The sequence below is a fragment of the Anomalospiza imberbis genome, chromosome 20 (assembly GCF_031753505.1).
Source record: "Anomalospiza imberbis isolate Cuckoo-Finch-1a 21T00152 chromosome 20, ASM3175350v1, whole genome shotgun sequence".
NCBI classification, from domain to species: Eukaryota; Metazoa; Chordata; class Aves; order Passeriformes; family Viduidae; genus Anomalospiza; species Anomalospiza imberbis.
The window spans coordinates 4,625,001-4,651,831 of record NC_089700.1 but is presented as its reverse complement, the minus strand read 5'-3'; the positions used below and the strand labels follow the sequence as shown (position 1 = coordinate 4,651,831).

At 43.6% G+C, this 26,831-nt stretch overlaps 1 protein-coding gene and 1 long non-coding RNA gene across 9 annotated transcripts in view; one reads left to right on the top strand and one right to left on the bottom strand.

The window, feature by feature from the left end:
* Positions 1-839: 839 nt before the first annotated feature.
* Positions 840-26,831, top strand: part of MYL10 (myosin light chain 10) — a 49,201-nt gene continuing 23,209 nt past the window's right edge. Inside the window, exons 1-3 of one of the 8 annotated variants that reach the window (XM_068210286.1) lie at positions 840-2,461; positions 10,134-10,237; positions 15,374-15,603. In XM_068210286.1, the coding sequence (XP_068066387.1) occupies positions 15,541-15,603 (63 nt within the window). In that variant the 5' untranslated portion in view covers positions 840-2,461; positions 10,134-10,237; positions 15,374-15,540. Of the gene's footprint in view, positions 2,807-7,191; positions 7,802-10,133; positions 10,238-15,373; positions 15,604-23,487; positions 23,640-25,787; positions 25,967-26,831 lie in introns of those variants that run through there. The other 7 variants (XM_068210283.1, XM_068210285.1, XM_068210290.1 and 4 more) reach the window with 7 other exon arrangements.
* Positions 5,539-8,701, bottom strand: LOC137485673 (uncharacterized). Its single transcript, XR_011005417.1, has 2 exons — positions 8,349-8,701; positions 5,539-6,069 (listed from the first exon to the last, which is right to left on the bottom strand). It is a non-coding gene; the product is annotated as an uncharacterized lncRNA (long non-coding RNA).

Sequence of the window (26,831 nt, the reverse complement as noted above, 5' to 3'; positions counted from 1 at the left end):
CTGATGTAAAGATGGGCTATGTGCAAACCACAGCTGCAGCACCCCAGCCTCCCCACTGCCTTCTGGAACTGCTGAAGATCCAGGCAGCTCAGCCCAAGGAGGTACGAGCTGACTGACCCCTTCAGCTGCCTCTGGACTGTTGGCAGGACTTGCCAAGCTGTAATCTGCCTCTGGCCACACGCCACACTCACCTTGTGAAGGCCTCAGGCTGGTTTGACTCCCTGCTACCAGCAGCAACCCAAGTGTTAAAGATCAGCACATTGGATAAATATTAACAGAACTTCAGGCCAACAGCTCAGCAGTGAAACACTGCCATGTGCTTAGATATTTTCCTGATCTGTAGCTGTCAGTGGTGTGAACTTGTGTCAGCAGCCTCTTCTCCATTTCACTAATGACAGCTGTAAACCTCCTCTATCAACAAGCTGGCTTAAGCCATGACATGCCTGCCTTTGCTGTCTCTGTACACTTACCAATCTTTTCCTCCTGCTCAGAGTTTTGGGAGCTCACATACATCGTGGTGGGACACTGACTCCACTGCTGCCTTACTGATGAACTGTCACAGTTGAGATAGCCATGATACAGAATACCACCAAACACTTTCAGAAGGCTTTAAGCATTCACCCATACAGAGCAACACAATAACACATCGGAAGGCGGCAAGCATCTACCCATCCTGGTCTCCAGCCCAACTTTTTATACCCTCATTGTTCATGCAGTGCACCTGTGTGCCCTCTGTTCCCTTTGGTGGTTGGTCAGTGCACCTGGGCACTCCATGGCTCATTACCTTCACTACTGCTCACCTGCTTTGCACAGCTGGAGCCCATTGGGGATGAGGCTCAGCCACAGCCCCACTCCCAATTACTACAAACTGTGTGCCTACAATGAACAGATGTCAGGAAAAAAATGGTAACAGGAGAAAGCCTGAAAAAACCATTTTCCATCAGGGGCACTAAAAAAGGAGAGTCTTTCCTCAGGTTGTTCAACAGCAATCAGTGCAGTGTTGTTTAGGTCATTCTTCTACTGAGGTTTCCTCAGGCAATAAGCACAGAAAGTTACTTTCCCATTAGAATATTGGTGGAGATTGTGTAGGTGACAGTGTGGCCAATCCTGGACTGGAATTTCAATATATTGAATCTTCTCTTAGAGAGGCCTAAAACTTCTGGTTACATTACCAGAAGAGGTATCTGTACACCATGCACAAAAAGTATTATGCATTTCAGAATACACTTGATTTTTAAGTAGTTCTTGAACTCCCAAGTGCTTAAATCACTTCTGAAAGTAAAATAGTGACTCTTGAGTCAGAAGCTTTTGAAAGTATTATCCTCTGTGTTTTCCAGTTATGTTCCTCTTCAAGTACTTAAGTGATTTTTAAAGTCACTGATCACCCACAGGTTGTGTTGCTGCTCCTGACAGGTGTGAGCAGTCAGCACCTCTGGAGAAGTTGAGCAATTTGGTGCCTCAGTTCATTTGCCTGGATTTTAAAACTGTGGCCTCTACTTTTATTGACTTTTGAGACAGGTGAAGTTGATAAAGTGAACAATATAAAAAGTGCAGCAGAGCATTAAAAAGCAGGAAAGATGATGAGAGATTGTGGCCAAGATTAAAAGACAGGATTTCATTAGGATGTTTTCCTTATGCCAAGACTTCCTTTTTATTGCCTTTTTTTTTTCCTTCATGTGGAGTTGCACTGAAAAAGCTGCATCCTGACTCTCCCACACTCCTGTATTTTATCACAGGCAGTGATACATATCCCTGTAAAAGGCATGTTAATTTTTTTTGTGGTTAAATGTCACCTGGCTTGGGGGAAGCAGAAGCCTCACATACAGGGCTCATAGGAATGAGTCATTTTACAATCCTGCAGCTCCCCCTCGTCTGGCCCTGTTCTCATCCTGAACCCAGCCAGGGCCTGTCCCTGAAGTCACTTGGAAAAGTCCCTGAAGTCACCTGGGCAGGAGGATTCGTGCCACAACACACTGCACTGGTGTCCTGTGGCAGCAGCTCTGTGCTGGGTCGGTGTCTCTGCCTGCAGCTCCTCCTGCTCAGGCTCCTCTGAGGCTCTTTGGGGTTTCATATTGGATTTTGGAGGTCTGGACAATCCTGCTGCTCAGATCTCCTGAGTTAAACAGGGTCAGACCTGGTTAGCTGTTGGATGGAGTCACCTCCAAGGAAAACACCTGCAGGAGGTGTGATGGTGATTCCAGAGGTGGCTCAGTTCCCTCACTCGGGATTGAACTGGTCTCTCCAGGGCCAGAAAGTGCAGAACTGGCAGAGATGACAACTTTCAAAGGTCAGGGCAGGATGGAAAACCAATGTCTGTTTGTTTTCTTTGCAAGGGCATGAGGAAAGTTCCTGCCCTAGAAACAAGGCGCCTCTGGTGTGATTAAAGAAGTCAACAAATCTCTGCTTCCTTAAAACTGGGAAATCACTCTTTGAAAAGATCACACCTATGGGATTCCAGCAGGTCAGAAAACATCCTTAGGCTACAGATTCTTAATTTCTCTCCTCCTCTGTGGTCATGCAGTCACATTCCCTGCCCACAAGATCAGTCTGTGCAGTGCTGAAACTGCAAAAATGGGTGGGACAGCTTCTACCTGCCTTCCTCACACTGCTTATCTAGGAACAGTTCTGCACTATGTGGAATGAGGAGAACAACTACTGAAAGGTTTTTTTCCCAACCAGGATTAAAGTAATTACTTCCTGGTTATGGCCAATTGTTTCAAGTGTCACTTAGAAGAGGTGTAGGAGCAATCAGGTTCATTGGAGACCTGAGACAATCTGTGGCGTGTCTTAGATTTTCACATAACAGGTTAAATTGGAATGAAATCCTGATTCTTGTTTTATGAAAATCAATTTGCTCTTCCATCATTTTAGGTACAAACTTTCTTTTTGCTTAGAACTTTTTCTAAGTACCCAAATAGCAGTGGATGTGAGTCCTGTAACATAAATCTTTCAACCGCTTTGGACACTTTCCTATGTATTGCACCTGGCTCAAAACTTCAGCTCTTTAAATGAGAAGAGATGAGAAAAGAACCCACAAAAGTGGGTTCCTCCCACTAAAACTGGTCTCTGATCTCACTAACATCAGACTTACTCCTGTGAAATACCCTTCTCAAATCAGCATGTTGTGGCAATAACGTGTCCTAAGGTGAAATCTACCTTAGAGTAGATTTTTTTCTTCATGAAGGAGAACATTTTGCTGATATTCCTCACCTGCACAGTCTATTGATCATTAATTTATTGCATCTTTCTGTGGGATAGTGCTGAATGCATGCTGAATTATAAGGTATTGAGTCACTGTTCATTACTGATTTATTGAAGCCTGTAATGGGAACAGAACGAAACAGTGCTAAGCCTGTTTGAAACTAAAGTCAAATGAATGTAAAGCATATGCTCAATGTAAGTGCCTCTTTAAACGTTGTCCCAACAGAAGGATGGATTTCACATCCTTAAGGATTTTAAATCATAGGGGTCAAAATTCAGGGTTTGTTTCAGTGAATCAGTCAGCTCAGTAGAAATGAGCTATTTCTCATCTCCCACTGATGGCACTTCCCCTGCAGACAGGCACTTGGGTGCTCCACCTCATCTGCTGCTTCTCCTGGTTAGTGCTGCAGTTCTTCATGTACATTTTTGCCAGTTGCAGCTGGAATTGCCACTTCCTATTTGAGAGGAGAAGGGGGGAGTAAGTACAATTTCTAGATTTTTTGTGGGTTTAGGCATCTTCATGACAGCTTTACTGAGCTTGCTGGTATTATGCTCTTCCTGGCATTTTCTCCTTTTGAAGTCATTAAAACCAATTTCATATTTATAAATAAAGTGTCCTAATGCATCTAATATATGATGAGGTCTGGCTGCTGCCTGATTTTCTTTTTAATGTTTACGCCAGGTGCCTCTTGCTTTCAAGGAACTGAGCAATGAATAAATTTAACAGATATTTCTTTTAATTAGCCCCCAAAGAGCTAGCAATGAAAAACACTATCAGAAACATTATAGTGCTTTAGAAAATATAAGACTTCTTCACAAAGCCTCTACACAGAATTACAGAACAGCAATAAAATCATCACTTGCATGCAGAAATAGATTGTTTACACAGGGATCTCTTATGAACTGGCATTTATTATGATTAACTTCTAATCACACAAACGTTTCCACACATGCATCTGAGCAGAGCCACTGAAATCAGTGGGACAGCTCTGCTGGCTGACATTAGGTACAGGCATTAAAGTTTGTGGGATTAGAGCTCCATTTGTGTGTATCTCTAAGAGCTTTGCCTTCTCTCAGAAGGGGGAAGGAAAATTTATATTCCAGATTGGTGTAATTATTGTAGGACATACAATATTGGCAAACTAGATTCTCTGAATGTCTGCAACATTTCAAAGTAGTTTAAGATAGAGGCTAAAGGCTGACAGTTTCTTATTCTGACTTACATTCTGCCCCCTCTGCTTTTGATTCTGCATTCAGACCTGCCACAAGAATGTCAGCACTGCAATAAATATGCATTTATGTAGCACCTTTTTTTTTGAAGTTTTCTAAACACTTTACAGACAGCCCTTTATATTCACAGATCTCGAAGTATTTTAGAAATCTCTGTTAGTATTGTTTTCTTCCTTTTACTGAGGGAGCAATGGGTGTGTTTCCAGGGGAGCAATTGATCCAGGAGCCAGTGCTTTCAAATTAGCTAAATTAGAGTTCTCCTATGAACATTTTCTCCAAAAGGTCTCAAGTGCCTCGGAGGGAAAACATGAAGTTTTTATTTCCATCTTTCAGTGTGCTGGTATAGGCAGGATTACATAGGGCTAATAAACCTCATGTGTGACAAGAGTCAGCCCAGAAAATTCCTATCAACCAGACACACAGTAATTGTGTCTACCCTATGGCTGGGACATTGGGAAGAAAATCCAAGAATCCTGGCTCCAAAGTTGTTTGTTGTAGGTAGATATGGGTTGAGGGATGTGGTAATTCTGCACTGACTCTCTCCCACAGGTCAGTTTTACATGTGGCTTTGGGGAAGACTGAATTCACATTCTGGAGTCTATTTTTTTTGTGTCTGGTTTATCTGTGTTGCAGTTGAATTGTCCCCAGATGTCCAGATGATAGAGCTAGCTGTGTGCCACCCAAAATATCCTCAAAACCTGGAGCCCTGGGCAGGGGAGAGCAAGGACCTGCACATGGATCTGCAGGAACCAGCCTGCTGTGCTGCAGCAGAGCCTGTCCCTTTGGTGGCTGATGCTCTGCTCTCAGGTGACACACCCCAGGATTCATGGTCCTTCTTTAAGGAGTCACAATTCCCAGATAAGGAGTGCACAGGGTCATCCCATTGTATTGATCTCATCCCTGAAACAGCCAGTTGAGGAAAAATCCTCCCTTGTCTCCTCCAGCCACAGGGAAATTCCTTCATTAGCGACCACTATAAAGCTACACAAATATTCTCTTCCAGCAACATATTCCCCCTAATGTTGTTATGGGAAGTGCCTTAAAAGTGGCAATCAATTCTTCTTTGAAGTCATTAACAACCAAAAACGAGTGCAGGAGTCGAGAGAGGGCTGGAAACACGAGAAGATTTAAAGTGTATCTCTCACATGGGCTCCAGCAGAGAGGAGGGAAGAGATCCAATTGCTTTCTTACCCTTGGAATTTCTCTGTTGGTTTTAATAGTCTGATACCCTAATGACAAACTCCACACACACTCTGGGGTATGTTCTCAGCTTAATCCATGGGGATACATGTCTGTAATACTCATTAACGTCAAGGAGTGTTAGGAGGAACATAAATCTTTGCTCACTAAGATGTGAATCTAGACTCTGATGTTCACCACACAGCATCAGCTGCTGACTGAAGAATAAGAGGAATTCCAGCACCTAGAAAGTCTCCTTGAGAGTTCCTAGACTAAACAATCAATCCAGCCAAAAAAAATCAGGGATGAAATTTCTACTCCACACTTTTGGTTCAAAACACCAGCTGTGATAGAGAGTGATGCATATCCAACAGGCAGGCTCCAGCTCACACAGGAAGTCCATAAAATCCCTGTGAATCCCCAGCTGGCTAGACAAGCTCTCTAGTTCCACCAGAAACCCTGAAAAATAGATAAGGAGTGCATTTCTCATTTCCAATTGTTAGTGTCATACAGCCCAGGAAAACATCACACTATGCACATACAAAAAGGAATTTTGATGCCAAGAAATTAGAACTACTCTATAACAGACTTCTGATTTGTGATTTCTTTGGCACCAAGCCTAACACAAAATCACTGTGATTTCCAACTACAAATATTTTTGGAACCACCAGACTTGGTCCCACGTGTATGTTAAATGAAATGAATGTTCAAAATCCACAATAAAACTCCAGAGGGGAGACTCCGATTAGAATATTAACATTAATCTTAGGAAGTCACTAGGAACCATTCAAGCTATAATAATAAATTGCAATAAAGAAGGAATATAAGGGCTTTTTTGCTGTCTGTTCAGTAAGCAGGTGTTACTGTGAACACTCTAATCTACACAGCACAGAAGTGAAGTGGTTGCCCTTAAATTTTCCAGTTGCGTAAAATAAATAAATGACATTACCATAATATGCACAACAATCCCTCTTATAGGAGCTTAAGTGTAGCTCAGGGACTGGTGCAGATACTGAGATAACGTCATGCAGCTCCCCGGGATAAGACTGGAAAGTTTTCAAAAGCAATCCTTCTCTCAACAGCTCCAGAGGCAGGAGCAGGAGCCTGAGTTCACTCCCTGTTTGTGGTGAGAGCCATCCCCAGGCCACTTGCTGGTGACAGAGCCCCTGGAACTCACCCTGGGAAGTCACAGATGGAAGGACGTGATGCTGTCATGCTACTCCAGCAAGAGGCTGAGCTGTAACTTGCTACCTGAACTGAACTTTGATGTTATTTGGATCCAGGTTGAAGTGCTTAAATTTAAATCTCTGAAATGTACCTTAGCAGCAGTGGTCTGATTGTCAAAATGAACGGTCACTTCCAAAAGCAGCTTCCTTTGACTTGCAGCAGTTAATCAGGACTTCTCAGCTCTGTCACCAGATGATATGGATATATATCCAAAGTGTTAAACCTTTGTGTTTAGAAGCTTTCACCACTTCTAACATGGAAATCAGACTGTGGTTCTCAGTGTACAATCTTGGCTTGCAAAATTCAGGAATAAGAATGATCAGGAGGTGAATCGAACCAAAGCAAAGCAAACCTTTGACTTTGACTGGAATATTTTTAGGTGTGGTGTTCTGAAATTTAAGTGGTGACAGAAAAAGTTTCTCATTATCATTAGAAAATTGGACTCAAGTGGGACTAGCACATGATTCATTCTATTTTCACAAATAGGTGAGAAATGAGGTGTACAGGAATTTCCTAATTCAGTAAAGTGCTGCTTTCCATTCAGGCACTGGCTCCTGGTGGTGAACATATTTCTTTTGTTCTGGAAAAATCATATTTCACACCTGGCTATTTTGTGGTGTTCACTGTACTTCTGATGCAACTCAGATTCCAGGAAGTCTGGGAGCTCCCAAAGCAAAGTCTGCTCTGCAGGATCCGTAGCTCAACAGCAACAGCAAGGAGTTGGAAGCTACTCCATGCTGAGCTGGATCATTGATTGAATCTTTTGGTGTTCACTCAGACCTTGTCAAGAAACAAACTCCAGTCCTGAAATGCAAAGCATCAAGACTCCTCAAGGCACTTTTCTGATCACATGTATCACACAATTCACAAAGAGCTGACCAAACTCTGGCTTTAGTGTGTCTGTGTGTCCCTGAGAGGAGTTTTCTGTGTGCAGCCTCGCAGAGCAGCAAAATTGTCCTTCCAGGTATGACACTGCTCTATTAATAGTCTGTGAAGTACTAGGAGCAAATGAAAGACACTTCAGATGACTCTTGAAAAATGAATCAGTATCTGCTCTGAAATTGGACCCCAAGTATGGAATAGGATGTGTCTGTGAGAGATTATTTTGGGGCCATATGGTTTCTTACTCTGCTCCACCCTCCTTTTCAGGAAACTAACAAGTCCCAGCACCCTGTACTCATTGCAGAAGGACATGGGCATCTTCTGGGAGCAGACTTTGCTGGGCTGTTAGGAATTTTGTTCTTTCCTAACACATAACTGCTCTGCTAATGCCTCCTGACCTGTCTTTGTGGAAAACACTAGTGCAGGGAGAAGCCCTTATGCACCAATTCTTGTCTTTATCCTACAAATAAGTTGCTGGCTTTTCTCTTCACCACTCTGCTTTTATCTCCTGTCTGTCCTGCCTGACACATCTCTCCTGCTGGCTGCTGGTGGGACAGGACTGTGATTTGTTCCAAGCAAACACGTGTGCACAATTCCCACCATTGTGTGGTCTCCTGCTCTGAACTTACCTGTGGGTGTTTACTTTGGTGGCATGACCTGGTATTTTGTAGCTCTGTATCTTTTTTCCTCCTTCCTTGATATTTTGTTCCCCTCAGCCACCAGAACTCTTCATCAGAAGCCGCTGCATTTCTGCTTTGATCATATAGAATGCACTGTATAGCCTCGGGTAACACAGTGCTGCTTAATACAGATGAAATAGCTACAAACCCTCTTAGAAGTGGGGTTTAAAAAGGGATACCAGTGAAATCAGATCCCTCTAGCTGGACAGCAGTCTGATAGCAGAACAAGGGCTGTTGTGGTATTTGGCAGCCAGTCTTTATTGTTATTAGATGAAACAAAGCTTGTGATCTCTAGTCCTTGACCTTCACTGCAGCAGCACACTCTTAATCAGACCTTAATTTAACACCTAACATGGGCACAGAAAGGCCCAGCCATGGGCTGCTGGTTTAATTACATATAGCTGATATCATCCAAACCAATTTAACCTTATTGCCGTGTGCTAGGCACGGGATGGGAATCGCAGCACAAACCAGCACCCAACAGAAACAAACAGCAATGGGCTGCTCAAAGTTTTGGTTGTTCACTTAAAAAAGAAATAATTACTCCTCTGGATACTTCACAGGTGATGTTAAAACCTTTTCAGGGAGAGCTGGAATCAGCACGATTTACTAAATCTGTTTGCCCTTTATGCTTTCACTCTGGCATTTTAGGTATTTCTAATATTTAAAGATCAAGGCTCCTGCTGAAGGCATTCTCCCATGCACATTCATGGGATCTGTTGCTGTGTAGTAGCATCTGGGTAAGAAGTAATATTTATGTGTCTCATGATAAGATTTTCACATTTTGCTGCTGCTTTGTGCTCAGTTCTTCACAAACTGACACAATATTTATTTTTGACATTTAAATCTGAACAGTCATATTTTTACATGTTTTGACACAAAATTTGGTCTCTTTCTGATTTAGTCTGGAAATCTGAAAACATCCAGTCTTCTTTCAGAAACAGGATTGTTTTGATTAATCAGGTTTCACTCAATTTTTTTTCACCAAAACCACCATCAGCAAACCAAATAACATTGTAAATAGTCTGCAGCTTTTTAGTGAAATCCCAAATTTTCCTTGAAATCCCAGTTAAATACACAAAGATTGCTGCGAGCACCACAGGTTTGCTTGAAAGAGATAGCATTGAGTTTGCAAGAAGTGGATGTCTACCTCTGGCAGAGCACCTTAACAAAAATACTAATGAATAAAAATGATGTAAAGTATTAATGAGCAGCAAGAGCTTGGTCTCTGGGATGCAGAAGACAGAGGTTCCACTGCCAGTGTTTGTCACTGGCTTGCTGAAACTCAGCTTGAATCATGTTGCTTTATTCTACAGATGAACTCTGATGGCCCTTAAGGAGGTTGGGCAATAAATTGACATTCTGTGTGGTCTGTCCTACCTGTCTGCAAGAGGACACATCCCCTGTGGCAGGGCTGACAGAACAGGACAGGTGCCAGCACACTGGCCACCTGTGTCCCCATGGTGCCTGCAATGCTGCTGGAGGTGGACCTGCACTGGGACACTGGGCAGGAACAGGCAGGCACTGGGATATGCACACTGTGCCCATGGAAAGGTGAGTGTGGACTGCCTGACACTCTCAGTAGGAAGCTTCTTACTTCCACTCTGCACAGACATAAAGGATTCCTCAAGATGTAAGAATCAAGCCTCAAGATTTCAGGATTAAAGGAATTTAAAATCAAAACGAACCCAAAACCTCCAAGGGAAATTCTGAATAAAATTTCTTCTGTTGCAGAGGAAAGCAGGACCTTGCACATGGAAATGCTCTTGTGGTTTAAAGGCAGAACATCTTCTCTGGTGCTTTCAGTGGCTGTTTGACTGTGAGCTCCAGCTGGACTGGTGAGTACGTGTTGATCCCCACTGTCCCAGCTTTGGAAGGGGACAAGGCCTTTGTGTGTTTAGCTCTCAGTTTGGTTTCTACATGGTGACTGCTGTGTAGTCATGTTCTGCTTCACTTTGCAAAAACTTTCCATTGTAGCCCCCTTACACTGACTGAGCTTTGACTGAGACAAAAGAAGGACTCGTAGTGTCAGAGCCGTGGTGGGGCAAGGTTTTAATCTCCAGCTGATGCTGTACTTACCCAAAATCAATATGAACAGCAGGTTGTCACTGGAACTGGAAACAGACTCTCTATGACAGGCTTATGCTTTTTTAAAAACTATTTCAGTTTATCTTGTGCAGCTCTTTTGTATAGGTAATTCTCTCTGTTGCAGGGTCTGCTGAAATGTTCCCAGGCCTGGCTGGAGGATCAGTGTTGCTTTAAAACCTGAATAAACAGTTATACACCCTGGTAGCTTCAGATCCAGTAGCCAGAACAAATGACATTTTGCATGAGTTCTTCCAAGTGAATTGCTCTGTGACCACTGTAGACTTTTGAGTTTTTGACTCATGATATAGAGCGTTGTTAAAGCTTTTCTTGAAGAGCTCTGAAATGCCCTTCTTTCACCACCCCGATTGTTTCCCCAGTCAGTGCAGTTAGCTGGGAGCCCAGTATGGTTTTACTCCTGTGAGTTATGTTTTGACTTGGGGTTTGGGCTTTTTTTTGTGATTGAATGTTTTTACAGGGCTCCCTGTGACCTCATGCGAGGGCAATCGCTGTGTTGATTTGCAGGAATGTAGATGGGCCTGCAGAAATGTCAGGGTCTCCCATTAAGATGTTTCTTTCACCTCAGCAGGGGGACTGGGTTACTGGAGTGTTGTTACTGCGATGCCCTGCAGTCAGTAACACAGCACGAGAGCACAATTGCCCTGATGTATTCCGCAGCATGGTGTTAATGTGCCATTGCTTCTCTGGATTTCAGCACCAAGGCATCACTTCTGTGCATTACAATAACACGGGCAAGTGGGCTTCTGCTTTAGGAAAACAGCTTCGGTCCCTGCAGCCCTGTTGTGCACTGGGGTGGTGAGATACAATCAACACTTTTCCCATTGTGCTTGGATGCAGGACCTGCTCTCAAAGTCCTGGAGCAGGACCTGCTCTCAAAGTCCTGGAGCAGGACCTGCTCTCAAAGTCCTGGAGCAGGACCTGCTCTCAAAGTTTTGCATGCAGGACCTGCTCTCAATGTCCTGGAGCAGGACCTGCTCTCAAAGTTCGGCATGCAGGACCTGCTCTCAGAGTCCTGAAGCAGGACCTGCTCTCAAAGTCCTGCAGAGCCTTTTTCACCTTTTCACCTTGAGGACTGGATCCCATCTCAGTGGAAGTAAGCAGCACACTTCTGTTGTTCCGGGACACCTCTGGAAGAAGCTGGGTCAGTGCTGCATTTCCTTCTTTCACAGTGCCTAAACATTTGCAATTACATCCCCAGAGTGAAGTAAATGTTCTATAAGTGCACTCATGTATGTGCAGTGCAATGTGGGTGCACTCACAGAACATGTTTTGACTACAGTTCTCTTTCTGTTGGCATTTGTCTGTACCATCTGATGAGTATTTGCTCTACAAAGGCACCTAAAAGAGCAATTATATTTTCCAGAGAGTCTTAGAAGTTCTTTTTATGGGCAGGTATTTGTTATGCTGGGGATTGAACTCTTGCAAAGAAAGCAAAGTTTCAGCTTTCTTGATAAAGAAAAGCAATGCACCTTATTCATGTTTTTCCTGATATTTTTGTGATTCTTATCATGCTTAGTGTTCTTCTTAGGTGTGGAGTTCCCAAAGCTGGATGATTAGAGAATCTTAGCTTGTGTGAAACTCAAACCAGGATTTTTTGAGCTTTCATTATTGTAGAGAAAAGTTTGGGAAAAATGCATATGGAAAACAAATAACAGAATGGAAAAAAGGAACCCAAAATCATGAGCCAAACTGATGCAATATTGTGTCATAGAGACTGATTTTGTCCCAGGTTCTCAATGAAAACTGCTGCTTATTCAGAAAATAAAAACGTTTTTCATTTTATTGCTTTAAGTATACTTAATCCAACATCAAAATATTTTTGCTTATAAGATTTTTTTCAATGTCACAAATATTACACCCTATATGAAGACATAAATTTTCATTAGGAGTGAATTTGATACAAAATTAAATGCTAGCCTTATTCAGAGGTACCATGTGGGTGTGTGGGTGTCAGCTTGTGTCCATGTCTTCTTATTTTGAGTTAATACTGGTATTTTCATGCCTGATTCATGATTTTTGAATGCTTGAGCTTGGCAGCTCTGAACATCTGCCTTAATTGTGGGTACTAAGCTTCTTTGAAATTCTCACCTAAATTTAAAATTTCAGCCATAAGAAAATAATCCTGGACCAGACAAGCCACTTGCCAAATGCTGGGCTATAAATTACAGCCATTTCTTTTTTATTACAGAGTTATACAGTAAATAAAATAAACCCCAAACACCTAAACCCACAAATCTAATTACACCAAATGTGCTCCTCATCCAAAGCCGAGCTCTGAGCTCAGCCTAGCCCCAGATGGTCCGAATGGTTTAGCTGCAAACTAAACTTCTGTAAAAACAGAAGCTGAAATAGCACCACAACAGTAACGCTGTATTAGCCCTCTAGGGAAATATCTAAATAAGCAGTAAAAATAATGAAATAGCATTTATAGCCTTTGTGTCATAAATGTATTATTTGTAAATAAAAGCAAAGCAGGTTTGCTGCTCCCGGTTCTGTTCCTGGTTCTGCTTCTGGTTCTGTTCCCAGCTCTGTTCTCAGCTCTGTTCCCAGTTTCATTCCCAGTTTCATTCCCAGTTTCATTCCCAGCTCTGTTCCCAGCTCTGTTCCCAGTTTTATTCCCAGTTCTGTTCCCAATTCTGTTCCCAGCTCTGTTCCCAGTTTCATTCCCAGCTCTGTTCCCAGCTCTGTTCCCAGTTCTGTTCCCAATTCTGTTCCCAGCTCTGTTCCCAGTTCTGTTCCCAATTCTGTTCCCAGTTCTGCTCCCAGCTCTGCAGGGCAGCCTCTGGGATAATCCAAGCTGGGAATGAAGGGATCAGGAGCAGCCCTGAGTGCTGGGCTCATCCCCCAGCATGGGCAGCATGCAAGTGGAGGATTCTGCCCCTCTCCTGTGCTCTGGTGGGGTTCCCACCTGCAGCACCACATCCAGCTCTGGGCTTCCAGCACAGGGAAGGACCTGCTGGAGGAGGCCAGCCACAAAAATGCTCTGAGGGCTGAAAAACCTCACCTATGAGGAAAGACTGATGGAGCTGAGGTTTTTCAACCTGGTGAACGCTCCAAGAAGACCTAATTGTGGCCTTTTGGTACTTAAAGGGGACTTATAAGAATGTTGGGGTAAAACCCTTTAGCAGGTCCTGCTGTGACCATGTAACACAAGGAGTGCTTTGTCTTCAGCTGTGCTTGAGGGCAAGGGGAAGGGATTTTACTTTCCTAGCACAGGAGGATAGAGCTGTGCACATTTGCATGCACTTTGCATTTTCCTGGTAAATGTCCCTACACTTTGAAAAGTTTAGCCCAGGAAGTTACATAAGAAAAATCAATTCTTATTGAATTTATACTCAGCGTGTGAATCCTGTTTCAGGAGGCCTTTTAGAGATGGTCATCTCCATGCATTTGCTTGTTTTAGTTCATAACATGAGGCAGGAGTTGTGTCTTGTTTACTGACTATACCAGGCATAGCCACAGGCTAAGTTTGCAAGAGAGAGAGAAAAAAAAAAAAGGTGGAGGCATTAATTGTTCATTACAGAGAGCAAAAAATTGTAACTAATCATGGCACAGTGCTGCTGCTGCTAATGCATTTGAAGCCTCCCTCCACCCACCCCCCCCAAACCATATGGGGGTTTAAAATGTAAATACAATTTGTAATTGAGAGCAGCATTTTATTACTTGCTTTTAAGAGGCACAGGACGCCTGTAACCCTCAATATGAAATTTCCGCTGGCTAGAAATAAATTCAGCCCCGTGTTTTGTTTTTATTCCCGCCTGGGAAAGGTAAGGGCAGGTCTGCAAGCACTCAGGCTCTCACTCAACACCCAGGGAGAAGTGGCTGGGAGCTGTGGTTTCCAGTCACACACTGCCTTCCTCACAAGCAACCACGCTGCAGAATTAATCCTCCGAGATGCTGAGAGCAGCTGAGCTACCACGGCCTGGGCTGGAGGCAGTGGGAGCTGCAGGCACACAGCCCTTGCCTGGATTTGTTCCTTTTCAGGACTGTGCTGCCCTGCAGGGAGGTCATTCTGCCCCTGCACTTGGCACTGCTGAGGTCCCACCTCGAGGGCTGTGTCCAGTCCTGGCCCCTCAGTTTGGGAAGGGCGTTGAGACGCCCGAACGCGTCCAGAGGAGGCAACGAGGCTGGAGAGGGGCTGGGAGCACAAACCCACTGAGGGAGCTGGGGGTGCTCAGCCTGGAGAAAAGGAGACTCAGGGGTGACCTTATCACTCTCCACAGCTCCTGAAAGGTGGCTGTGCTCAGGTGAGGTTGGTCTCTTTCTCCAGGCAGCACTGACAGAACCAGAGGACACAGTATCAAGCTGCGCCAAGGGAAATGTAGGTTCAATATTAGGAAAAAGTTTTTTACAGAAAGGGTGATAAAGTTCTGGAATGGCTGCCCGGGGAGGTGGTGGAGTCACCATCCCTGGGTGTGTTTACCAAAGCCTGGATGTGGCCCTGGGTGCCAGGGTTTAGTTGAGGTGTTGGGGCTGGGGATCTGTTGTATCGAGTGCTGCACAACTGTGGAACAGGGAACAAGCTCCTGGCACAGGGAGAGGCAGATGTGAGTGCAAGGCAAGTCCCAAGAAAGACACACAGAAAAAGGATGTGGGGCATTTTTCTTCTTCTGTGATGTGGGAGATGTCACAAGGATATATGATTTATAGTTAGATCCTTTAGGGAACCAAACACTCAGGCTGTATTTGACTTAAATTAACCGTAGTAGGATTCCACTTCAAACTTTCCGGATTTTAGCAGGTTTGGGAATGCAAAGTTCTTATATGGAGATGAAGGGTTTAAAATGGCACTACCAAAGTTGTGACTTGTGGGTACCTCTGTCAGCCTGAAAATAATCCCCTCACACTTCCTGTCCTAGCTCTGTCAGCTCTAGCTCTGGGAAGCAACATGAAAAGAGATCGTCACAAAGAGCACAATAATCCCGCCCTGCAGCTCCTGCAGGACATTGGCAGGAAAGGAGAAAAGGAATTATTCATATTTTGGCTGGAAGGACTGGTGACCTCTACCTATGCAGAAGTCATGAATGTCTAGAAAATGAAAGCACAGAGAGGGTACAGGGATTTAAACAAAGATGGGGAAAAACCTCTGGATTTTGAGGTAAGCCACCACACTAGCTCACGTGCTGGTTGCTCACTTGTAAAAAGGACAGTTCAGGGCAAAGAGGACATTTCCACAAGAACTGTAGGGGAAGGTTTAGGAAACTATCTGAGCATGGGTGTTCCTGGGCAGAAGAACTCACATCTCTGATAGAATTATTAGGGCTTATTTTTCAAGAAGGTGAATCATGTCCACAGTTCTACCAAAAATACAGAAAATAATCAAAATAAAACTGAAAGTGAAGTATGTACTGCTGTGAACGGACTAGGCTGCAATAATGCAAGTTTTAAGACCTTGTGAGGTGCCTCATGCCTCACAGGGTTTAACTCTCATATATTCTTCTCTGAGAAATGAAGAAAGTATTAATTGTAAGAGTAGAAAGGAAGGCAGCCATGCCAGTGCCTGCCACTTCAGTGAATACAAACTCATTCTGCTACTTCAAGACTTCTCGGCTGAATTAATGTGTAGGACATAATAACAGCCATGCTGAGAGTGAAATATTCCCTCTCTCATTAGAAACCACTTCTATTCTTGTTGAGCTGTATCCTCCCACCTTCATCTGCTCTGGGTTCTATCCAACATTATTTACAATAATTGTATCCACCTTCGCTGTTGGATTTCTCAAAGGAATTGTGGCTAAGAGGGATAAAAGACGTCTACACACTCAGTGGCTTTTTCCTCAAACAAATCAGGAAGTCAAGCATGGTTTACAATGAGAAAGAACTACTTGAAGAGCTCTGGGGTGTATTTTTTTTAACCACTTAACATTGCAGGACACCTCAACATCCTATCTTATACACGAGGAACTAAAATTGTACATTCTGTCAAGTAGATAAGTGAGTTGATTAAAAAATCCCTGAGTATCCAAGAGCTCCCACTGAAATCTCAGGATACATAACACATTCCTTGACCTGGAGTGAGGTAATGTAGGAGTAATGTGCCCAGAGTTTGTCCCTTCTTCCATGATCTGTCAGCTTGCTGGTAAGAAGCAGGCAAACTGTCCAGGACAAGTGTGGAGTGATGACTGGATTTGCTAAAGGTAGTTCTTTGCACCTCTATTAGCCTTGAATGTTTGTCTGTTTCCTTATTTAAAAAATAAAATTATTGAACACCAAAAGCAGGATGACATGCAACTGATGCCTCCTTGCACAGAACTGTGCACATCACACTGACAAACACCAAAATGCAAATGACCTCTCTCTCTCATCAGTAACCCACATTTATCCACATGGGTTTCTGCACAAGTGCACAGCTACAGTGGCTGAATGAGTGAAGAGGGGTTGGTCACATATAAACACAAGAAACAAGAGATAAAAATAGGGTTTAAACAGACTGTACATTTACCTGCCTCACTGAAGTGGGCAAAAGAATAGCTGGATTGATGAGGTTAATGAAAATTGGATTTCCTTGTGCCTGGCATATTTAAGAACCTTAGGTTAGGAGTTCACAGCAGACTTGCCTGGGGGACTTTGTTTGCTTCTGTGCTCTCAATAACTGATACATGTGATCAGTGAGTTCTGAAGGGCGTCCTTATGTCTGAAAGTGAACACAGAGAATTTCCTGGATTATTTTAGATTTTTCCTTTCAATACAGAATGAATTCAGTGCCTGTCATTGATGAGGGAGAATTAGTCACTCACCATAAGAAAAGTAAAAACTTGAAAAAGGTGGCTCTTTGTTAATTCTGTCTTCTGAGGAGCTTGTTAAGTATTGTTAAGTATTTGGCTATCTCTGGGAAGTTCTGGTGGCCCTGCTCTGCAGTCATTGCTATTCCCTGTATTCCAGCTGCTGGTGGAAGTTAGGCTGGGAGCCAGTTATTCATGGCAAGCATCTTCCAGTTTAGATTCCAACTATTTTTCCTTTCCCAAAGGAGATTTTCCTCAGTGCATTGCTCTGTTCTTTTTCAGTGAGGAGCTGCACAATGTCCACCCCCAGCTGTGCTGAGCAGTACCATGGAAGTGCCTTTCCCAAATTATTTTGAGGACAGAGTGTGTGCTTAGTGTCCCCTCTTTGCAGGGCCCTGGCTCCAGCTCACCCTGCAGCTGCCTGGGCTCTGGTGGAAGAGAGGAGCCAATCCTGCACTTGCTTTCCCCAGCAAGGAGCAGCTTCCACCCCTGCTGAGGGGACAGCAGATGGTTTGTGGAGCAGTGTCAGCACCACCTGTAACCCACTGGTGAAGGATGTACCTTGACCTGTTTGCTGCTCCTCCTTTCAGGAGAGATTTTGGCTTCTAGAAGCCTTGGTCTTCTACTAAGGTACAATGTGTGTCAAGTTTGTTTCTTACAAAAGTTCAACCCTCTGTGCACCCAGATCATTTCAGTTTTGTCTGTTCTCATGTTCTGGGCTTTAGGCTTTGGGATTTAGGGAGTCTCTGTATGGCCAGGATGTTGGATTCATGGCTCAGATTGCTTTTCAACCAAAAAACTCAAGTTAAAGGTATTTCCTTTACAGACAAGGGAGGAAGACTAATTCCTCAAGGAGTAATTCAGCCCACCTGAGAAGCAATTATTGCAATTTATTGTTATTTTTCAAACCTTGTGTCCTCTAAAACATGACGTTTGGGGTGTAGAGTCCTGCTTTTGGGATACTTGTATGGACTAAATGGGAATATGCCAATGTGTCTGAGTGTGGCATTTGCATTTCCTCCTGTTTGAGTGACTGTAGTGTGTATTTTCAAACTACCAGGGGATTTTGTGTTGCATTTCTGAGCACATTGGGGTTGGCTTGCATGCATACATAACTAATGTCTGTGTTTTGAAGTGCCAGGAATATAAAATGGGTTAGCAAGAGAACTGAGTCGAGCAGCAGGTCGAGACATGTCACAACAGGGTAATCCATCCAAATAGAACAAGGATAGCTTGGGGGGCCCTAAGTTTAAAGAACCTGATTAGTCTCAGCTCAGGGTAAGGATTAGCACAGACTGGCAAAGGCAGGAGCAAAGGCACTGAGGCACGGCTCAGGGTGTTGGATCTGTGGGCTCTGCCCACAGCCACCAAAGCACTCAGGCAGTAAGTCCCACTGGGTCAGTGTGAGGGTTGAAGGGGCTGAAGCATCATTGTGAATGTGTCTGTCTGTTCTCTGAAGATTTTTACAAGATGTTCTCAGCTCTTCTCAGAGCTGGTCACTGTCAGAGTCCCACCCAGAGGTCCTTTACTGGCAGCATGTGCTGTCACCCACTGTGACAACTGAGCCTCCACTGCCAGGACAATCCTCCTTCCTGCCCATTGCACCGGCAGCTCCTATGCTGCAGTGGAACCACAGCTTCCAGCACTATGGACAAGCTGATCTTCAAAGCTCCCTTCCAAGCCAAACCATCCCCGGACTCTGTGAACACTGCCAAGGGTCCCCATTCTGTCCTCGGTGTCAGGATGGTCAGTCCCAAATAATCCCACTTTTTCTAAGAGGTGACAATGGGTTTATGCTGTTGTTTGTGAGGTCAGAATATGGCACCTTTCTTGTGCTGGGATCCTTTTCATAATTTGAAGCCAGGTTTAGGCGTGTGGGTTGTTTCATTAGCACAAAAACAGGGAGTTTGTTACTATGCCATGTGATGCTTCCCCCATAACGATTTTTTAGAAAAGTGCCAAAGGACTGAATTAGGAACTTGTGACATTTACAAAAAGTTGTTAAATGCCTTTGTGGCTCCTGGATTTAGAGCTACTGTGCTGGAGGGATATTACCATGTTCTACATTCAACATCTGCAGAGCAATGCCAAGCTACTATATCCATAATTTCCAAAGTGACTATTTCAGCTGGCATTTTCCACTGTATTTAAATTCTTGAATTGTCCCTTGTTTGGCAGTCCTTTTCTAGTGCTTTTATGGATGGTGTAGCCTAAAATCTGTGCTGTATTCTGAGGTGGTACTGCTGTCTTTGTCCTATTCCACTCCGTGTGTGTGTGTGTCTGCAATGGAGCATCACTGGCTTCAAATCTCCATGTGATGTGACCCAGCCAAGTCTGAGACTCATCTGCAATTAAACCACAAACACCTGCCATGAATTTAGTCACTGAGTCAATATTTAGATATTATTTTCTGTAAACAAAATTGGATTTTGCTATGCCGAATTTTTTTCAGAGGAGGTAGAACCTCACATTGTAGGACTTCAGGTGAAGAGTTCCAATTGCTCACCCCAGATTTTTAGGAAGCTCCATACCATATTGTAAACATTTGCAAGATTTAGGCATATGTGTTGGTACAAAGAGCAATTACAAATGCAGGAGGTCTATTTAGAAAATAAGATCTCATCCTAACAGAAAATGGCATAGTAGACCCCATCCAAAGCTAAATAAAAGACATAAATATTCAGGTAAAATTTCTGACAGGGAGAACCATTTGTAAAGTCTTGTTCCTTCATTCTTTGAAAGTTTTAAGTGAATGTAATTCCTGTCTGTGGGGATATCTGGCCAGAATGTTGACAGATATCTAAACCTCACCTGGTTTCCCAGAGCTCTTTAGCTTTCCTTTAACCTCCCTCCACTCCTGACTTCTGCTTTGCTAAACCTGAACTTCTCAGCAGGGTTCCTGGCCAGGAATATCAGGCTTTGTCAGCAGAAACTAATTACATTCTCATCAAATGCTATCTTGCAGCAATAATGTAGTGATCTGTCCCACTGCTTCCAAGGCCTCCCAAATAATCCACGCAGAGATGCTACCCCTGGAATGACCAGCAGCACGAGGTGGGAGTGCAGGGCGTGCTGGAGTGTGGAATGTGAGGCTGAGTCCACTGACCACCCTCAGAGCCACTCAGAGTCACTGGGGGCTCAATTCTGTCACTGAAAAATCCATGGCTTCAGTTGGTTTGGCCAACCACCATCAACATGAGATAAAATTAATAATAACCACAACAGCAATGCTTAAAACCAGGTTCTAGCTCAACCAGAAGACATGGGCTTGAAACTGGTATATAAAACTCTATGGCTTGTGTTAGAGAGGAGAAGAGGCTAGAGAGGGTTTTTTTAAATGGATTTGTAAAACTCTAGTGGAAAGTACAGTGGGTTTCATTATAATCCATCAGCTCAATTACTTTTGTTACTGCTGGGTCCCCTGTTTTGGTTCTGCTGGGTGGATTCATCACCAGAACAATCCATTTCCACCTGTTGCTGCCCAAGGCTTTCACAAATGAGGCTCATGCCTGCTTTTTCCACTAAGGACCTGGGCAGGATAAAGTAGCCAGGGAATAAAACAAAGAATTAATGCAAAAGGTTGGGATTTTGTTGCTTTGTGCTGTAGCCTTGTCTTGGACAGGCTTCCCATTGGGCCTATAGATGCAATTTTGTGCCTCTGCTCCCTGTCTGTGGAACAAGGAAGGAATAACAGTGTGTTTCAACCTTGTGGGTGCATTGGGAAGATAGACTCAGCCTTGGTTTTGAAATACATATCTACTGTGGTAATTAGAACAATACAATAGCAAATAAAAACAGGAAGAAGAAAACTACCTAAGCCACAAAAGGATTTTTTTGATGTGCAGCAAATGAGATATGGGACCACAGACTATGTGAAGAAGTTAAGAGAAATATTGAACAGCTGCTTTGCCACACAGTCCTACAAAATGAAATGACATCCTGCAGGAAAAACAGTGCAGGCTCCTTTACTGCCCAGGAGGGCAGAGCTAAGGTTACAGGGACTGTAACAGGGTTGTCATTTCATTACTCCCAGGAGCTGCATTTTCCAACTTGATGGCTTTCCTAAAGTAATTGCTCTTTATGTGATGATTTTGTAGACCCTGATTCTTGCTAGTGTAAATCAGGAGGAACCCCCAGCAAATCCAACCAAGTGATCTCAGTGCAAAGATTTTGGGAGCCACAGCAGAATCAGGAGTGCTCAGTCTGTAACCTTCTTCTCCAAATTCTGCAAAAAATGCCCCATGCTGGAATGGCAAGCAGGTATCAGATGAAAATACAAAACAATGACAACAGTGCATTTCTCAGTAGCCACATCATATTATGTCATTGATGTCAGGTTGAGTTATATTAGTCTGCTTTTCATTATGTTGTGTTATGCCTTTTGACATTATGCAACACACTGTAAGTAACATAAAGTGACCTCCAAGTATAAAAGAGTACACAGTTTTTGTCAGATTAGATAGTGGCTATGAATTCTCAGGGAGGGAGGGGTAGCTTAGAGAAGGGGGTTTGCATTTACTGTCCTGAACAACAAATGCACAGAATTTAATTAACAGTTACAGCAGCCCTGGCTGTTTCCAAAACGGTGTTTGTGTCTCTGCTCAATGGAGAGAGGAGATTCACAGTGGGATTTGCACTTTTTAATTTATTTAAAATTCTGCAGAGGTGTCTCTAATAGCTTCTTCTCTGTACCTGTACTGCAGGAGCTCTGTACACAGTGAACATAAGACTCACTTACCTGAGATTTGCTTTGTTGCCAGGCTCCAAAATTCAGTATTGAGACCAGACTTCCTGAGCAGCATGGGGTAGCCTGTCCTGTGTATGAAGAATTTCATCAGCTGCTGAGAGAACAACTGTACAGAGAAAAGAAAAGGGCATCATCATGGCTCTTAAAAGAACAGGAGCTTCTGATAAACTTAAGGTGACTAAGGAAAAGTGGGTGGTTCAAGTTGCTAATTTTCTCTGGGGGGCTTGAAATCCACCTTAGCTTGGCTGGAATTAGCTGATGTTCTCCCTTTAGTGCTTGGTTTGTATTCCTGACCCAGAGTCTGCTCAGCTCCAGGACTTGCACAGAACCTGGAGTCCTTTGGTGTGAAGGATGGAATGCAGATCTCCTAAAGGTCAGGGGATTGTCCCCACCTATTGGCAGGATGTTCCCAAGCCTGATTAATGGCCACGGGTGTTCTTTTGAAGGCACTCCCTCAAAGGCAGGCCAGGAGACTCTCTGTGGGCAGGAGCACAGTCATGCTGTGCTATGAAGATGGTCTCAAAACCTGCAATAACCTGCAATAGCCCCAGTACTACCAGAAGTACTTACCACACATATCCTACATAGCATATTCAGCATTAGTGCATTTTTTTCTGGCTGCAAAAAAGGCCACATCCCATTTGGCACTGCATCTGGCATCCCCCCTCCCCACAAGGATTGTCCCCAAAACATGTCATCTGCCTTTTTAGATCCTGAATGTTGTACAGATCAGAAACCTTCTCATGATCAGTCTCAAAGATGGAAATTGCAAAGGCACCTGAATACGTTTGATGTGGGCTTCCTGAGCAGTAATAGATGTGGAATCTCACTTAAAAAGGTCTTTTAAGATTAAAATTTAACATTACTAACAGGAATAAAGTGTAACATTTTGTGTGAAAATGCTGCACAGGTGAGCACTTAGAACAGCACAGGAAACCAGAATCCAATGTGTCGTGTGCGTTTTTCTTTATAATTTCTCCATCTATAAAGATGGCATAAATTATTATCTACCTAATTTCCAGGTACACAACATTCCTTTAAGGTGTGTATGGGATGCTGCCCTGGTTCATTAGGCCATTAAATATCAGAGAATGAGCAGTTCCCTCTCGTGAGCAGTGTGCAATAAACCAGCTCCTCTTTCCACCCTGCCAAGAGCCCTGTGCAATCAGACCCCTGTGACACCGACACCCACAGTGCTCTGCAGGACTGCACAGCTCTACCTTGAAGTATCATTTTGTGGAATCAGAGAGTCCAGAATTAAACACAAAACATTCTGCTAATCCTTGTTAAGTTGACAAAGAAAGCTGTCAACCTGTACTTGATCAGCTCCTAAAGAAAACTGTTCCCCTTGGTAGGACATCAGACTGTGCTCGTGGCCAGACACAGAGACTCAGCACTGGAAAATCTCACTGAGATTTGCAGCCAGGCTGCATCTCAGGAGACTTCCTATTATTATTTTCTTTACTAATAAATCATTATGTTGTCTCCTTCACAGCACAGAGAGTTCAAATAAACCTGTCCCTGTGACAATCTGATATTCTGAAGGAGTGTCCTGTTCTGTTGAGTCATGTGAGAGGAAAATACAAAGAAGTAGAAAGACAGATCAAAAAGGGGTAGCAGAAAGGGCCCTGGAGGCAGACTTAAGTTTGGTATTTAATATTTCAGGTAAAATATTCACTTAGCATCAATTATCTTGTTGGGCTCTTTTTTATTTTTTTTTTTCCAAATGAAATTGCTTTCTGAATCAGCCAGCTCTCTAATTACCAGATTGAATGATTGAAATTTTTAGGGCAATTAAATTCAAGCCTTTCTTTTTCAGTCCTTATGTTATTCCCCCCTTCTCTCCCTCCCCTCTCCAGTCTGGAGCCTTTCTATAATTTGGAGGCTGTTGCAGAAGCAAGCAGACCTTTAAAGCCAAGATGTATGTCTCCCTTAATTCCTCTGTGGATTTGTTTCACAGACTAAGCAGAGAGGGTTCTGGTCTCTCAGGACATGTGCATTACAAACACACTGCATTGTGTGGGTTTTATCCCAGCGTGTCATGTCATTTAAAAACAGCTTGGAAGGATTCATTTAATATAGAAATTCTGTGAAAAGATAAAGATCAATGCAGAAAATACAGGCACTATTGGAAAATGCCTGCAGATCAAGCTACAAGACTAAGGAGCAAATTGATAATAACAATGATGATTGATGGTATACTAGATAAGAGAAAACAAAACTCCCAATAAAACAATACAAAAGTCTGTTAACAGAGCTGCTAGGAGAAAACCATGAAATGGCTGGGTGAAAGGATAAGGATTCTTCCAAGAAAGGACAGAATTCACAGGATGGAATCCCAGGCCCAGGTGACAAAGCTGCTGCTCATTTGTCTCCATTGTTTGGATTAGGGCACTGATCCTGCAGAATGAGTAACCACATTCTCCCATAGAGGTTTGTGAGCTGTTCTGTGGATTTCAGTGGGATGATTCCTCCCTAAAGGTTAAGTGGATGCTTAACAGCTTTGATGATTCAGGATCTAACCCAGTGAACATGATACATCTTTATCACAACGAACCTTGAAAGTTGTGTAGGATTTGCCTCAGAAACCTCACTCTGAGTTTTTCAGGTTTCCAGACCCAGCCTAGGACACAAACCTGGGGCTGCTCTCCAGCAGGCACTTGCAGACAGAGGGACTGAGGGATTTCTTTTCATGCTCTATTACACTGGGGATTGGTATAATGTCACTAAGTCAGAACGATGAACAGCAGGCTAACTTCCAACGTGCATCCACGGCAATTTCACTAAAGCCAGATGAGCTGCATTATGCCTATTCATTACTTAATTATCCCTGTAGGTGTTTGAGGTGCCCCACAACAGCTAAAGCAGTCCTTGCCCTGAAGAGCACGCAGTCAGATCTAAGATTAGAGATGACAGCACTGCAAGGGGCTGGACCTGGAGAAAGAACAAGCTCCTTGTTCAACCAGAAACTTGAATGCACATCTGTCTCAAAGTTCAGTTAATTGATTGAGCACTGCTGTGACTCAAGGTTGGGGTGACTGATGGGAAGAAGAATTTCAGATGCAGGTTCCTGAAAAACTTACTGTTTCTGCTGAATTTAATGCTCTGATGTTCCTGTATGGATACTCTGAGAGACACAGAGATCAGACCTTTAGGAACCATGATTTCATGTCAGCGGAATTTTGCAATTTCATAGTGGTTAATGTTTTGGCCCACTGCAGTAATTCCAATGGGATGGAATGTGTATTAATGTCCATGAGCATTCCCTGGGAGACACAGCCCCTGTGGCTCCTACGCTGCCTCCTGTTCCCTTCCTGCTCCCACTGCCACATTCATTACCACACACCTCTTCTTTCATGCTTTGAAGTCCACGACTCTCCACCACTTTGCAGTATCTTGGGATATGGCCCCGGTTTATGGGTTCAGGTAAAAGAGACCTGCTCTGAGTCACTTTATTGCCATCTGCAGAGAGGTGCTTTTCCACCCTCCAGGTATAGATGCAGCTCTGCAGAGCCTCAGATGTTTTGCTGGAGCTCTGAATGCCTGCACCAGGCTCTGGGGCTACTGAAGTGGCCAGGATTTATTGCTGGCTTCCCCAGCATGTTCTCAAGGAATGTGTTTCCCTTCCTGCTTTTTCAAGATGCCATGTCCACTTAAAATCTTCCAGTGCATGCCCTGTGTTCATTATTTAGCAGTACATGGGAAAACCCCTTCAGCTCAAGCTTGCTGTGAGTGCTGTACAATTGTATCCCAACTGCCTCCTCTACTTATCTGCTGCATTATTTCTGTGAAAGCAAAAGCTGTGCATGGAACAGATGCTTGGAATGGTATTTGGATCCAATTACTGCACTTTTCCAACCTTACATCTATTGTCTAAACTTGGAGCAGGCATATTTTTATTCCTTGGTGACACTATATAAAGAGGCAATTGGCATTGTGTTTGTTGGCTGACTGGTTGGCAGAGGAGGGGTGGAAGGAGCAGCAGCACCATGGTAGGTTTTATCCTTCCCCATGTCTGTTTTATCTCTGTATTTCTTTCTGACTCTTATGATTCAAACAGAGCAGGAATGATCACAGAGCATCCCATGAAATCTCATTGTAGTATCACATCCAGAATGCAGATACACCCCACAGAGTGAGCTGGGAACTCCCGAGGACTGCTCTGCATGCATTTCACAAATAAGGAAGGCACAGAACACAGGTTAATGTGCAGAAAGGAAGAGCTGGTGCAACTCTGTCCCACATTCTCACACCTGGCATGGCTGGTGTGAGATAGAATTAAGATCTGCTGTGGTGTGATGGGGACTGAGGGAAAGGGATTTCTCTGGAATTGTGACTGTGTTGCTCCTGTGACCATGAGGAGAAGTAGGAAGCACTGCAGAAACTTCTGTCTTGTCTTTGCCCCACTCACTGTTGGCTTTTAGCTCCGGGACTCCATCAGCCACCTTGCTTGATGTGATTCCAAGGAGCAAAGAACTTCTGCTTAAGGAACCGTGGGCAGATCGGGCAGATCTTTGTCTCCTGCAAATTCAGAGGAATGACTACAACAATATTAGAAAAAAAAAAAAGAGCAGGTGATTTTGTCTTTGTTTATTTTGCTCCTTTTTGCAGGTCCTTTTCAGCCTGTCTAAAAGCAATGCTGCCCTGTGGCTCCCTGGGGCTATGGAATATTTGATTGTGGAGAACACCAGAGAGGGAGTTGTATATGAAAAGCTTTCTCAAAGCTTAGTTCAAGCTTGATCCTATTTAAGCAGGTGATGAATGTGATCCACGTGCTGTTCTGAGCAGGGCAAAACCACATTCAATGGCATTTCTAAAATCCATGCACAAAACAGGTTCCAGTTTCATCCAGTGCCA